This window comes from Symsagittifera roscoffensis, chromosome 6, assembly GCF_963678635.1.
Source record: "Symsagittifera roscoffensis chromosome 6, txSymRosc1.1, whole genome shotgun sequence".
NCBI lineage: Eukaryota > Metazoa > Xenacoelomorpha > Acoela > Convolutidae > Symsagittifera > Symsagittifera roscoffensis.
This window is the reverse complement of record NC_087067.1, coordinates 20,397,850-20,413,690: the sequence shown is the minus strand read 5'-3', so window position 1 is coordinate 20,413,690 and position 15,841 is coordinate 20,397,850. Positions and strand designations below refer to the sequence as shown.

Below are 15,841 nucleotides of genomic sequence, written 5' to 3'. Positions count from 1 at the left end.
TTTTAGTTGCTGATTTTTTTTAAAACCAATTGAAATTCCCAGTTCTGTTCTAGAAGAGGTGTCGTCTGATGTGAACAGCTCCTCCAACAACTCCCCCAGCATGCGTCCTCGATTCCGAGGTCCCCGCAGGATGGGAATCATGCAACCCAAATGGACAGTACCCCACCAGTGGTGCAACAACAACCGCCCCAATTCATTCACAGGCTATTTTCCACTTACTGTGTTAATAATGTTAATAATAAATGCTTTGCAAATTAGATACCACATTAATTGTGGCAAAAAAAAACATTTTTGAACTTAAGGAAATTTTTTCGCGTTTATGTTGTTGAGTTTTTGCATCCCGTTTTTTCTCTTAAACTTATCTAGGTTCAAGCGCTCACTTGCTATTTGTAAGTTCAATGCTAAGCATATGGTCTAAACGTAGAAAATTGTGATCACATATACGTTATTTCGACGCTTGCGATTAGCAAGCGTTATAAAATCAGTATGTAGACTTTTTTCTTGTTAACAACTAGTTTAACAAAATCACTTGAATCACTTGACATGCTCAATGCTCTTCACCTGACATGCTCTTCAGCTGAAATGCTCAATTTCATGAAAACTCATTTTAAACTACTGGGTGGGTACTTGTTACCACAGGGTAGTTTCAGAGGGACTTGAAATTTTTTCAAGTTTTTTTTTCCATAATAAGTTTTTTTTTTCGGCTCAACTAGTGTCTGCTCAAAGATTGTCGGCCTTGTTTTCGCTTTTGTTCAGGTGTAACTTGAATTGCAAAATTCTTGCTTGGCATGTTTTCTTAGAGTTCCTGTAGGTTAAAAAAGGTAGATTATTATGAAAGTGAATGGGTTTTTTATTACATTTTTTGAAGCGCTGGAAAATGTTAATACTTTTTGCAAAAAAATAGAAATTTTCCTCAAAGACTGTTCTACCGATTTCCAAAAAAGGGGTATCTAAAGAAAGGTTGCCTATATTTCGTGCATATTCAACTGGCCTTTTTTGCTTTCCCCTTTTGTCTACAGCCTTCGAAAAGGTATGTGGGGGAATATTTGACCGATATTTCTGACTTTTTTCGTTTTCTCTATAACTAACCTAGCAAATCTATTTTTTGGTTTCATTGAAAAAATTGATTTGAAAAACTTTTTTTTCAAAAGCGGTTATGCCCAATTTTTATTGCACGTAAGATTATGGCTCCTCGGAATTGCCAAGCTTCTGATTTTTGTGGATCTTTTAAAAATTTTCTTAAAAACTAACCTCCCAAACTTAAGGTTATGGGTTCAATGGATATAACGGGTGCATTAGCGGGACCGCTAAAACGTTTTTTATACACAAAAATTCATCGTCCTCTAAAATTCAGTTTTTTTAAAGTTTTTTGAGCGTTTTTTTTCTAATTTTCATGAATTCAACCAAAAAAACCCTCTCATGTCTGAGATTCAACCCAAAGAACCGTTTGTGAGAAGTTTTTTTGCGTATGCGTTTCAATCAAATTTTTTTGGCACAAAAAAGTATGGCCCTCAGAAAAAATCTAAGTTTTGATTTTTTGACCGTTTTTTGAAACTTTTTCTTTTTTCTCAAAAACTACTTTCCCAAATCTGAGTTTTTTGGGTTCAATCGAAACTCAAGGTCGCGTAAATCTCTCACAAAAAGCTATGATTCTCGGAAAAGTCAATGTGTTTTTTGACCGTTTTTTGAATTCTTCTCGATAATTATGTTGCCAAATCTGATATCATAGGTTTATTCAACCCAACAGGTTGTTGGAAACTTAACTTAAAAATTTAATACGCCCAGTTTTTGAAGAAAAAGAAATGGTCTTTAAACAAGTTAAAGCGTTGACAGTTGGACCGTTTTTGGAAGTTTTTTGGACTCAAAAATTACCGAGCCAATTCTCAATTAGCCTTCAATCGTTCAATTTTGGGAATTTTCTCTACTTTACCAGCCACGATCTGCATTTAGAAGAAAAAATTACCGACTTCGGACAGTCAAGTTTTTGAGTTTTGACGGTTTTCTAGAAACTTTTTGAATTGTCTTAAAAACTACCCTGTCTGCAAATGTCAGTCGAAAGAAGCGGTTGCACGAATTTTTCCTGCAGAGTGGGCTACTCCGTATTTTTTTCTAAGAGAAAGGCTAGCCTTTTGGAAATTTTTTTACTCTTAACACTTATTTTAGTTGAGAAACAACTAAGGTTTTGGCAAAATCTAATTTTTGAAATTTCGCTACTCGTCCCGCATCAGTATGACGAATTCAAAAAGTATCAATTACTTACCTTCAGATGCAGTTGAGCCTTAGGTGTCCTCCATCGAGACATGCGAAAGTTTTGATTCTCTTAGTGTTTTCATCATTTTTCGTTTATTTTTTCGACTCATGCTTTTTTATGATCGTGTTGTATCGCAAGTGGTGCGAAGCTCCGCTTCACCTCTGGGTAAATCTTATTTTTGATCCATTGATTGCGTAATATCTCGTTCTATGTACACAAATTCTTTTGAACAAAAAATAGGAAATACGAAAAGTGGAAAGTAGTCTTTTTTGCTATACAGAAGTGGTAATGATTCTGTCCATTCAGACGAACTCAGAATCAGCCGATGATTTGAGAAGATATGATTGGCTGAAGAAGAAAGTGACGGAAACTGGTTTGGATGTTAGGCTTGGCGACCACAAAGGCAATGTAGCCTTTTTCATATCAGCCAAATATCAAGTGTGAGTTTTTTCAAAGTTTCTGATGCATTTTTTTTGTTATACGACTTTACAACTGCGACTGGCCAACACGAAACAGTTCACTTAATTAATCCTCAAACTGGCTCTTTTCCCTATTTTTCGCCGACACTGTTTTATTGACATAAATTAATTTCATAAATATGAACTCAAACGCATTTTCAATTTTCGATAAATTCCTTCATATTTCTGTGTTTCTTAATTGATACAATGCTCGGGATATCAGTCCTGCTTTTCTTAGTAAAATCAATGCAGTTTGGTAAAAAATAAAACATTTTCATTTGTTTTTTCATCACTTACTGAGGGGGGGGGCTTAGATGGGTACAACAGAAAAGACTTTTATCCGCATGACAAATTAGTCTATTTTAGGAAAAAACGTATACCATTTTTTGAAAAGTTGTAAATCCAAAGAATTTAACTGAGTTTGGCTTTAGGCTTCTTACTCAATCAGAAGAATGTCGCATGAAGAAGCTGCTCAAAGGAGACTACGGGGGAGGCCTCAATGAAGTACTGTTGGACCAAATAGACTTTTTTCTAAATGTGAGCCTAATTGTTCATACAGCAGACTCAAAATGAGATATTTTGTTTTAACTCGAGGGAAAAGGAAACGTAAAATATTATAGCCAAGGGCCAAATTAGGAAGCTTGAATTTTTCAGTTTAAAATGATGAACAGAAATTTAGTTGTAACTTTTAAAAGCCACAAAAACGAATTGATTTTTTTGCATCAGTATTGACCACAGAAAATTTAACCTTTGAGAAAAAATTTTGACACGTTTTGGGTTTCGGGCGTTTTTTTTAAATATTAACTCAAAACATCAGTGCAAACACAACATCATCGGCTATACGAATTTTAGTTTCGAAGTCGGTCATTTTCAGGTAGAGGACGAAGACCTTTTCTTTCTCTCGCAAGAGAGACAGTTTCTGATCCTGGACATTCTGAATGGGATCAAGGCCTCAGAGGAAGAGGAGACTCCCTTCGACAACATACACTTCCTAGAAGACCAGCCTATCAGTTAGTACCAGGCATAGTCAAACTAGTTTTAATCGTACCTAAACTGAGCTCATTGGTATATAATTGTTCTGACCATTGAAATTGGGGAGGAATTTTAAATTCGGATGTGTTTTATTTATTTATTATTTTTTTTGTTCCAACCATTTGAAAACTGGGGAGGAATTTCATATTCGGTTGTGTTTTAGTTTTTTTTGTTTTTCCTCGCAAAATCAGGTACCATAGATAATCATTGGAATGGGTCGAGTGATTTATAATAGCAAAGCCCCTTTCAGTCGTGATTAGAACAACGCTTGAAAATTTTCAAAAAAAGTCCCAGTGTCGAGAAAAACTACTTCGAACTTTTTGAGATTTAGTCTAATTTCCAGCGAGCAATGTGATCGAGTTTTGGGTGCTTCATTTACCGTTTGTGAGACAAAAAGTTTTGCTTAAAAAAATTAATAATGTTGTGCTATTAAAAATCATAATAAATTTTTCTTTTTCTAAGTTTTTTTTTGTTTTTTGTTTTTTATTTAAATTTGCGAAACGAGTTTATTAGTACGAACCTTCTTTTTTGCAACCTAAGTCCCAAACATTAGTGCCACTTTTGAGGCACCTCTACAGCTTTTTGATAGCATGTGCTTTGACATTCGAATAGCAATAAGTTAACACAGTTGATTCGTTTTTAATTATTCAAATGGACCGAAAAAAGCTATTTGTTTCAAACTACATAACAATTTTAAAAACTTGATTTCAGATTTTTTCTAGCTCAATTTATCTTGCAATTTTTTGAAATGCTAATTTATACATAATGTGGCTTTATGCTTTGCGATTTGTTACATGCAAAGTTAGTGTGGATGCCTTCAGTTTGTTTTGTTATCTTCGAAATTATTACATGCAAAATTGAGTCTACTTTGGTTCTTTTGGTAGGTTTGAATCCTACACGTTGTCGAGTTTTTGCTAATTCGAGGCTTATTTCTCCTTGATTTTATTTCATTTGATAGAGCTGCTTTTTTGGTGGTCGTGTTCTCGCAAGTGTTTGCGAAGCGCAGCTTTGCCTTTGTGTCTTTTTTTGGAAACAAATGTTGTCGATCATCCCTAATTTACCAATTTTCTACGCGATCGTATTGTTTTTGAATCACACGACCCACTAAAAATGACACTAATTTGTAGAAAACTGAAAACAATTTTTTTTTCTATTTTTTTACGAATATGGTCGGAACCACCTGTGCTACGTGCACAGCAACCAGCTATCCTTGTTACAATCGAATTTAGTATTAAAGATTAGCCTATCAGTTAGTTTGAGAAAAACCTAGGAAGCAACCAAACCTAGCTGTATTGGTATCAAGAGAGCAGAGCTTTATTAAAGATTAAAGTAATTGGTTGCAAATCAACTTTATGCTGTAACCAGTGGACTTCAGTGGATTTTAAAGTTACTTGGACCAGTTTCGATAACTACAGCCCGTGAAATGTTCAATTTCATTAAAATTTATAAACGACCAGAACCGACGGTGAACACTGGATGTGTTAAAGCCAAGTATTTTTCAAGGTCTTAATCTTTAAAGTAAAAAATGATATAGATTGAATTTGTGCAGTTGCTGTGCTGGAGGCGATGGGAGTGGTGAGTCAGCTGTTCCCCCTGCACGAGAAAGAGGGAATGCAGGACCTAGTGGAAAAGTGGATACATGTATCTCACTGGAAACAACCAATCGGTGAGAAAAATTATTACGACAGTTTTACAATGTATACTACCACACACCATTTGTGAATTTCAGGTGAAAGTTCTTCCGAAAAAGTAAGAAAGTTGCGTTTTTGCACACTTTTCTCGAAATTTTGGCCGCGCCTTCATAAATTTGTATTCAAAAAACTTTCCTTTCCGGGGAATCTTAATTCAAATAATCGACAACCTTAAGTTTTTGTTACAAACACTCTCAAAGAGCAGTAACGAACTGTGACAGACGGCTTGTTTGTGCAGTTTGTAGTACCTCAAAGAACGGCCATAGAGATTCAAGTCTGGTCTCATTTTAAAAAGTCTGTTGGTCGTGATTCAGATCCCAAAAATATGTAGATTTGGTCTTAGTACTGAGAATATTTGGTGGAAGTATTGTCTTCTACTATTTCTTCACTGTTTTCCTGTTCAGACATGGTGAAAGACTACTTTGGGGTTGAGATCGCCTTCTACTTTGCATGGCTCGGATACTACACCTGGTGGCTCACTATCCCCGCCCTCATTGGATCTCTTCTCTGGTGGATATCAGCCGATCAGGTTTCCTTATTATCAAAATAGAATTTTTTTGCGGTCAAAAGTGTCAATTTTATTCAAAAAAACAGCCAGTATCAATTCAAGGAACGGGAGAAAATGAAAATAAAAAAAATGTTGAAATGATTGTAGTTGTATAAATCTACATATTGTTTCTATAAAAGTTCAAAAGTCAAATTTTACGGAATATCTGCCCAGGGGTGGATCTAGAAGTTTCTCGAGGCTGGGGGGGGGGGGGGCGGTCGGGTTCGGGTTTTCAAAAAAAATCCAAATTATTGACCTTTTTTTATTTTAGGTTAACCAAATTGGTTTTTCTAGCACTCCCAGGACACTATAAAAACCCTATTTTGACCAAAATAGCAGCGCCGCAGGCGAATTTTTTTTAAAAAAACGCCTAAATTCGGCGCGCGTTCCGAATTTAGGCGTTCCGAATTTAGTTAGTATATATTAATAACGAAGGCGCCGTTAGAAAAATTGCCTGAAAATGGATGTCGTAAGACGATGCCAAACGGGGTATACTTAGCTTGGTGAGTGGCTTGAATCCTTGATCGAGATTGGCGTCATCGCCCCCCCCCCCCTTAAATCCGGCCCTGATCTGAACGCTTGCTCGTTCTGCCTTAGTACCTGTCGGACTTGTTTGCCGTCCTATTCTCAATTCTCAATGTAGTCTGGGTTACTCTATTCTTGGAGTTCTGGAAGCGCAAGTCCAGTGCACTGGCATACACTTGGGGAACCCTGGACAATCAGTCTGAGATGCTCCAGTACCCCAGGGCCCTTTTCAAGGTCAGTTGAGCCGGTCATAATACCCCAAATCAAAATCTTTTCATGCAAACTTTATGAAGATGCTTCATTAATTTTGAAACAAAAAATTTTGGACATTTGGTTGCTGTGCAAGAAGCACAGAGTATTACCACCTCAATGACTTAAGTGAAAAAAACTGAAGTGATAAAATTACAGTTTTCGTATTTTGAAGAATAAGACATGTGTTATAAATTTATTGATTTTTTGATGATTTCAAATTTTTCTTTGGAGTCGAATAATCCAACAACTCAGCGGGCAATTAAAAGTTCATAAAATATAGCCGACTATCAATATTTGACTTTTCTTTTTGACCGTTGAAACTTTGTTTGCAGGGTACACGTCAGTACAATGACATCACTAGTAGATATGAGTTGTTCTATCCCAACTGGAAGCGCCTCCTGTTCATCGCCTTCGTCACCATCCCCACCCTCGGACTCAGTCTAGTAGTCGTGTTCGGATCCATGTTCGTCACTTTCGAGGTGAGTCATCTATCAGTTGCTGTCTACTAATTAGTTCTCGCTCATCTCTTAGAAACTGCTAACCAAAACTGCAAAAAACTGAAACTGCTTACCGAAACTGCTAAAAATTTAAATTTAAATTTACGAAAATTTAAAGATACCATTCCTTAAAGCTGTCCTCAGAATAAACAAAATGAAAACAAACGATTTAGTAATTATTTAGACGAAAATGAAAGTTTTCAATTTGAAAAGGAAAAAAAATCACCATGGGAAATACCTCAGTTACAAGAATTTTGATAAAACAAACTTGATTACGCAGCAGAAGTCAACAAGTTTTTTAAACTAAAATGGCCTGCGAAATACCTAAAAACGACCATGTCTTGCAAGCTAGAGTTATATTATTAAAAGAAATGAACGTATAGACTCTTTTACAGATCCTGATCATTTTTTCCGTTTTTTTTTTGTCAGGAAAAGTCTTAAAAGCTTGAGTTTAGTTTTTCGCTGTTTACACTTGCGAAGCGATTCTTTTAGTACAAACCTTGTTTTTTTCCAATCCAAGTCGCAAGTAAAAATGCTTATTTTGGTGACACTTTTGGTATATTTCAATTTGTTCAAATTTAGGTTATGTTAAGCATAAACAATTTAATGAAGTATGTTGCTGCTTTATTCTTGGCTAGTGTTAGGTCCTATTTCAATAAACATGTATTATGAAAATGTACGGGATCTGTTGTTTTTCGCTTTTTTGCAACGCTTTGGAATTTTATAAACATTTTGGGAGAAATTTCTTTTTTTTTCGAAAACCAGTGGGCCGATTTTCAAAAAAAAGTATCAATAAAAAAACCGGCTTCTCTGCTATGTGCATGCATACTTCGCTAGACTCTTTTCATTTTACGTCACGTTCTACGGCCTTCGAATCATTCAGTAGGGGGATTTTTGGCCTACTTCTTTCGATTTTTTTCGTTTTCTCAAAATTTAAATGCACAAACCAGAGATGAAGGTTACAATCGAAATAACAACTTATGAGATATCCTTTTTTCAAGCGGCTATTACCTAAATTTGGCAGAAAAAAATTATGGCCTCAAACAAGCCCGTTTTTGCCATATGTTTATTTTTGAAACTCTTGTTTTTTCTCAAAAACTACCCTGAAAAATTGGAGATTAGGGGTTTAACTGGAAAATAAAATCAGATATGCGAACCTCATTCGGGCAAGCGGCTACGCCTTGCCTTTTAGAAAGAAGTATGGCCTTAGAAAATGTCCAATTTTTGACATTTTGCACGTTGTTTGAAAAAATCATTCATTTTTCAAAAACTAACCTGATGAATCTGTTGTTGATAGTTCATCGCTTGGATTTTGCCTTGCGTGATCTTTTCACCTGTTTAAATTGTTTGAAAAAGCAATACTCATGTTTTTCGGAAAATTCCTTTTTAAGTTTTTTTTTTAAAGAATTTTCGTGACTTTTCTCGAAAACTATTAGCGTAATTTGATACTAAGGACTCAATCTACAAAATCAGGAGGGAAACATTTTCAATCTAAAAACCATGGTGTGGAAAGCAGAGGCTATTCCCATGCTTTAGTAGAGAAAAAATTATGGGTGCAGCAAAAGTTGATAGATTTTTGGAATCCTTTCCACTCTTTTTTGAAAGCTACCCAGCAAAATCTGAGATAAAGACTTTAGTTGAAAGAGCAAGTAGAAGTGTTTTTTTTTTCAAAAAGTCGCTTGAACCCTACTTGAGCAAAAATACACTAGGGTATGTCGTGAAGTCCATTTTTTGAAACTTTGAAAATTACGCATTTCCGAATCAGCACAAAGTGTGATTAAAAATATTAGAACAGCTAGATTCAGCTATAGCTGGGCCATTAGTTTACTTGTAAGCAACCTTGGCGCAAATGAGAGGACGTGAGATTCCTAATTAGTAGGTCGGATATTCATATCTGGAGCATTAAAATAATTTTGCTTTTTTTATCGAATTTTTGCTGCATAACATTGGCAGTTTAATAGTAACTGTAGCTGCCTTTTTGTTGTGGCCGTTTCTCGCAATTGGTCGTTTCTCGCAAGACTTTGCGAAGCGCAACTTCGCCTCCGTGCTGAATTCTGATTTCTTTTTAAACTCATTTCGTTTCCTATGTGAAATAGAAGGCAAACTAAAAACTCTACTATCGAACAGCGAAATTAAATTCTAATTTTGAAAATGGAATCTGACTATCAGATTTCCCAGCGAAATAAAAATTTTACTGATTGATCCAGTTTTCTCAAATTGGGTTGTTTTTCAAAAAAATGTCAACTATAATTTTTTCTGGAAATTCTAAGAGCTTTAAGGCCTATGTTTTGTAGAAGTTCGAAAGTTCAAAAGAGATTTTTTTTTCAAAAAATTAAGTCAGTATTTTTTGTCTACTTGCGTTTTTTGACTCTTTTCAAATTGTATGTTGGCTATATTTGTGTTTTTGTGCAGCTGCAGAACTGGATGGACAAAAACAGTGAGTGGGGAGTGATGAGGATGTTGCCTAAAATACTCCTGTCTGTGCTCGTGTTCCTCTCGGGCGACTTCTACCAGAAAACAGTTATATTCCTAAACGACAAAGGTATGGGGCAAAGGAAGTTTGTTGCAGGAGGGGGGGGGGGCGTACGTTGCTGCACAATTGGTATGGCTAAAAAACAAAAAATATGATTGATGACAATTTGATTAAGTTGATTTTATCTTCGAAATGTTAAGCCTAAGACGTGTACTGTCTCTTTACTTTAAAATGTGCAGCTTTCAAAAAGATCTAATTAAGCCCTACAAAAAGGATGTAATCTATTTCCGTGGTAAAAAAAGGTTTCCTTAAGCCACCCGTCTGGATCAAAGTGGATCTTGAACCAGAACTTCGTTGTTTTCAGAGAACTACAGAAGCGAGCAGCATCACAGGAATGGACTCATTGTCAAACTGGGAATAGTAAGTTCATATTATACAAAGCTGTATACTTTTCAATCGCCCAAATTGCAATTAACTATAACTCTAAAAAGTTAGGTTACTTGTACAAATGAGGTTATTTTACAAGTTAGATACTCGCAAATAGAACCCTTCGCCACTTTTGTGCAACCTTAAATTTTGTTTGACCAATTTTAAAAGGCGCATTTTGTACAAATATACACTAATTTTGATGAAGTAGTGCGCACTGGTTAACGCAAATTTTTAGCTCCAAAAATGTCCAAATGTATTCCAAAAAGTGTTCAAAAACAGTTTTTTTAACACGTTTTCTCAAAAGTGTGCTTGAGTGCAGATATTTTTTTTAGCAAAAAGGTTTTAGTTGTTTTTAAGGAGATATAAAAAATTCAATTTGGTCGAACTTAAAAAAATGCGACAAAAACAGCCCCTTTTTTGAAAAACAGCCCCTTGTCCGACCTCGAAAAAATTCTAGATCCGCGCGCATAGCCACCTTGTTAAAGATGGAGCATAGAAAGCAAATATGAGTGAATGCGTTGGTAAGTCAAACTGAAGGTTTGTGATAGGTGTTCAGGTGATAACGCAGATGTACAATTGATATATAATAACAAAAATTAGTCAAAGCTTACACCCGGGTTGACCAAAAAAACACAAAAAAATTTTTGGTGGCAATTTCAAAAATACTTAGTAAAATTTTTATCGTCGCCATCAAAAAAATGCTAGCGAACCATTTTCCATATATGGAAATTGTATGACTAGCATTTTTTTGACAAAAAGTTTTTCTTTTTTATTTAGTACGATACACCGAATTTTATGCCAAAACAAGAGAAAAGTTGTTCGAAAATTCGACGACACCATTTTAGCAAAATGTATGAATTTTGTATGATTAGTATTTTTTCATAGACTTAGTTTATGGAATTGTATGATTAGCATTTTTGGTCTATGGAGGTCACCCCGGGCAGACAGTTGTCGAGTTATCAACAAAGTTACAGACAGTTGTTTGTGTGTTTTTTCAGTTCCACTTCACGAACAACTTCTTCTCCCTCTTCTACATTGCCTTCTACCTCAGAGACATGACCAGACTCAAAGAGGTAAGAACAGTTGGTAACAGGTTCGATTCCTGCAGATGGCAAGTTTTTTCAAATCTTATTTCTGCTTTTTCGTTCTTTATTTATTTTCTTTGTCTTTTTGGAGCCATCGTTTGCCGTTTTCTTACTTGTGTTTGCGAAATGCAGTTTGTATGCTGTGTAAATAATTTATAGTAAATCAAATAAGTTCAATGTATGCTTTGCATTCCGCGGCAAAAACAGTTTATAATTCATCAAATTTTTTCGTCAAATTTTTTACTTCAAAAAATGTTCCTTTTTTGCCATATTTTAGCTCAAATCTCAAAATTTTTTGTTCTCCTTTTTGACACCGATAAAAATGTTCGGGCAAAACTAGACACGTAAATTCTTTGTTGACTGAAGTTTTTGGTTATTTTCTAAGTTGCTTATAGAAATAAGGTCACTATTTCAGTTCCTCGCAGCCCTGTTGATAACTCGACAACTAGTCGGCAACTTCAAAGAAGTGTTCGTTCCTTTCTTCATGAACCAGTTCAAAACCGAGAAGCTGTCCCGATCAGTTGTCATGGCCCAGGTAACATCCCAGATTAATAATCAATGTCCTAATAACCATCGATTTATTATTGAAGTTCTTAAAATCCGTTTTAATAAGTTTTATTCCTGGGTTACCGCTGCTTTGCAGCTTTTATTCAAATTAAATTAATGCATTCGATGTAACCCTTGAAATATTTTAAGCTTCAAAAAAGTTAGTCTATGGCAAAAATGAAGAGTTCTAGTATATTAAATAAAAGGTCGATGTCAGAAGCAAGTATGTTTTTTAACTTTCCCCATGTGGAATAAAAAAGCTTTAAAAAGTTACCGATTCATGAAAAATTTACATGTGGCCGAAACCTTCAAACAGGCGCGGATCTAAGATTATCTCTACGGGATGAGACGATAATTTGCAACAGTCGACAATTCGTCACATCGTAAGAGACAATAAATTGTCATTTGTTACGACTTTCGAAGAAAATGACGGCATATTTGTGATCGGGGTGGCTATTTCCCCAGAATAATTTCGGCTTTTTAAGTAGCCAATTTTGACATTTTTTAAAGTTTTCGTTGAATTTAAATTGAATCGTAAACCTAAATCCAGGTTAAGTTCTAAATCCGATAATAACTTTGGGGTCATCTAAGCATTAATGTAAGTATTCTCATTTTTTCATGAAAAGTGCTTTGACCGACATCATTTTTTAATATTTTTTTCTTAAAAAAAAACAAAAAATATGTTTTGATGTCAAGTATCACAAACTAATCCAATCAAAAGATTAATAGTAAAAATTTTAAAAATATTATTTTTTGTTTTCACAAAAATGTATTAATTTATTTCTTCAATTGGATTATTGGGATGGTTGAAATTAGGCTTGTCGAATCGAGTCGCAAAATATGATCAGAATTGAACTGAACATAAATATTTTGTTTTTGAGATTGGCAGTGAGTTATTTGGAATACGAAACGAGTCTGAATAGTCGAAATTATTGTTCCGACCATTTGAAAAATGGGGAGGAACTTTGTATTCGGGTGTGTTAGTTTTTTTTCTTTTTTCTTTTTGTTTTCCACACAAAATTAGGTACCACAAATAATCATCCAAATAGGTCGGTCATCAAATAATCATCGTAGTAATAAAGCCTTTTCAGTTATGATTCGAACGACATTAAAAAACTTCCATGAAGTTAACCCAATAGTAAAAAAAAATAGGTTGAAAACTTTTGATTTTTAGTTCAAATTTGAGCAAATAATGCAAACAAACAGGCTAAAAATAGCTTATTTTTGCTTAATTTAGGCCGTAAAAAATTAGTTTTCGAATGTAAAGTTGTTTTTGGTTTTTTTAGCGCCAGTTGGAAATTAAAAACTTCAAAAATTCGAAAAAATTCTTCAAAAAATACGTAATTTTGAAAATTTTCCTTTGACTGTCGATTCTTCTTAAGCTGCATTTTTTCGTTCAGATCTTTTGATCACAAAAAAACGACACTCATGTGAACAAAAAAAAACTATATATTTTCAGACTATATTTGGAACAGCAGTCTCTGCTACTTGCACAGTAACCGGCTATCCTTTTTCAAACCCAATTTTCTTGACACTGAGAGTTTTTCGATTTAAAATTTCAAGGTTTTTTTTAATGTGACAGCAATCTTGGACCCCAATAAGTGTTTATGAGGAAACTAAAAATGCTCGCGAAAAAGACCACCTGGTCGACATTTCACCCCTGCGTCATTGTCTTCATTGCATATGACATCTGTATAACAAAAAAGAGAAGTGCTTTTCATGATATTGGAAAAATAATTATGAATACTTATGAAGAAAATTAAGTTTTTTAATCAGGTTTTATTTAGTTTTATATAAATCCAATAAAAAAGTTCAAATAGCAAAAAAAAAAACGTGCAAAACTTATAATCAAACAGAACTACAGTTTTTAGAGTAACCAGGGGATAAAAAACATCTTATGATCCAGCGATTTGGATCTTAAATAACTAAATTGCAAATGGTTCAGCAAAGTAAGAATAATTCTAGTTCAAAGATTCGATTTGATTTTTGGAATTCAAAGCACAAAGAAAACAAAATTTTGGTCCGGATTTTTCATTTATTTATTTTTAAAGTAATTTGAGATGTAATTTGCTCTGCAAAGCTCGAAAACGGAAAAATAATTAACGCAGGCGTTTTTTTATTCATTGAGTTGAATTAGCAAAAATTTTGTAATTGCCTGTTGTTCATGTTAATAGGCTTTGAAACAATTTATGTAACCGTTACCTCATCCCGCAAAAAAAATTCCTTTGAACTATTTTACATCATTTTCGGCCATCCAACCCTAAGATTTCGATTCGACTGAGCTGCAGTAGAAATTTTGACAATTTACGGCAGGGGCGGATTTAGGGGGGGGGGCGGGAAGCGGACGCCTTCCCCCCCCCCCCCCCCCCCCTCCTCAGGTATTCGACCCCCTGCCGACCCAAAGGGTCCCCCCTTTGATACTTTTTCAGATATCCAATTTTGGCCGACCGACCCTAAAACTTTCTAAAGGCGCCTTCGGCGTTAATATATACTAACTTTGAGGGGGAGCGCGCGCCAAAAAAAAACGCGATTTTTTTGTCAAAGTTTTTCAAAAGTGCCCAAAAACGGCTCTTTTGATTGTTTTTTCAAAAATTTGCCTGCGGCGCAGAAAATTTAGCCAAAATAGGGGCAAAACAGTGCTTTGGGAGAGCTCGAAAAATCAATTTGGTCGACCTAAAAAAAAGGTCGTCAAAATTTTGGAAAATTTTTTGAAAATCCGCCCCCCCCTCGAGAAAATCCTAGATCCGCCCCTGATTTACGGCCTTTATAACTATCGACAATACTTTCATTTTTTGTTGAAAATTCGTCCCCCCGTCCACATGGAGAAAGTCTTTGATCTGCCCCTGTTGCTAAGTCTTCTGAGATTGAGGTTACTCAAATGATTTTTAGTGTCATCAAATTTTTAAAATTTGGCAACCATATATCATTATCAGGAAAACAAAACACTGGCAATGAAACGAGATCCTCCGTCTGAATCACTAGAAAATCTTCACTCGTACGTGCTCGGAACATCCGAAGCCACAGAGGAATCGCAATCCAAAAACGACAATTGTACCACGAGGTCTGCGACTAGGGCCACACTGCCTGAAATTGCTGAACAAAATTCTGGCGAATCAGAAAGCAGTGAAAAAATTAATCCGAATGCAAGTTCAGCTGATGAACACGTGAAGAAGTTCAAGTCTGTGATGAAAGGGGCAATGGATGACGCGGCAGGAACGTTTACACGGATGCTCAGTGCTGCTCATATTAGACCGGTAATGAATTATCAATTTCAGCTTTTAGCATTTTAAGTTATCAGAGTTTGAATTGAAACGTGATTGTTTTTCTTTCGTCAATTTTGCTCCCCAAACTACTTTTCAAGTTGAGCTTTTTTATTTAAAAAATAATGAATTAATTAATCCAGAAAAAAACTATATTAAAAGCCATTTTTGATTTAAAATTTTTCTGTTTTTGCAGCGAAAGGTCCCAGAGGATGGTATTTCGAAAGACTCATTTCTGACCCAAGCAGCGATCGAAAGTGAAATGTCAACATACGCGGTAAGAACTTTTTTCTTGCTTTCTTCAAAATCTGCATTGGAAGAAAATTTAAATTTACGAGAAACAGCTTAAATTTGATGGCAAAAAAAGTTTTTTTTTTCAGAATTAAAAATTTTTAGAATTACGTTATTTAAAATGCTTTGTTTATTTAGGACAAGGTAACGTTCTTTTCATCTGAATGCTTGGTTCGGTTATCCTAAATAGTTCGGCTTCTTTCCAAACCCACGCACATTTGCAGAATGGATCAATCCCATAGATCATTTCCTAGCAAAACTAAATTCGCCCAAAAAAGTCGCATGTGTATTTCTAATGTTACGAATGACTATTCGAATCATGATAGTATGTATTTACGACTGTAATAGCCTTCATCCGAATAGTTAGACTCAAATCAATTTTTATTATTTTCTTAGGTTCAAATTTTATTTAAGTAGAACAATGCAACTTAACGTAGCTTGCATGGGCAAAACTATCATGTAATTTCTCTTTGAAGACTTCTTTATGGGTAGAGTTGAATGATG

The 15,841-nt window shown here is 35.0% G+C and overlaps 1 protein-coding gene across 3 annotated transcripts in view; it reads left to right on the top strand.

Moving 5' to 3' along the window:
- Positions 1-15,841, top strand: part of LOC134847580 (anoctamin-8-like) — a 36,504-nt gene that overhangs the window by 8,768 nt on the left and 11,895 nt on the right. For all 3 annotated transcript variants that reach the window (XM_063864675.1, XM_063864676.1, XM_063864677.1), the window contains exons 3-16: positions 54-203; positions 2,532-2,691; positions 3,141-3,246; positions 3,584-3,719; positions 5,291-5,407; positions 5,837-5,961; positions 6,577-6,738; positions 7,089-7,235; positions 9,666-9,795; positions 10,091-10,146; positions 11,154-11,228; positions 11,656-11,775; positions 14,720-15,040; positions 15,243-15,323. In XM_063864675.1, coding sequence (XP_063720745.1) covers positions 54-203; positions 2,532-2,691; positions 3,141-3,246; positions 3,584-3,719; positions 5,291-5,407; positions 5,837-5,961; positions 6,577-6,738; positions 7,089-7,235; positions 9,666-9,795; positions 10,091-10,146; positions 11,154-11,228; positions 11,656-11,775; positions 14,720-15,040; positions 15,243-15,323 — 1,886 coding nt within the window. The remainder of the gene's footprint in view (positions 1-53; positions 204-2,531; positions 2,692-3,140; positions 3,247-3,583; positions 3,720-5,290; positions 5,408-5,836; positions 5,962-6,576; positions 6,739-7,088; positions 7,236-9,665; positions 9,796-10,090; positions 10,147-11,153; positions 11,229-11,655; positions 11,776-14,719; positions 15,041-15,242; positions 15,324-15,841) is intronic.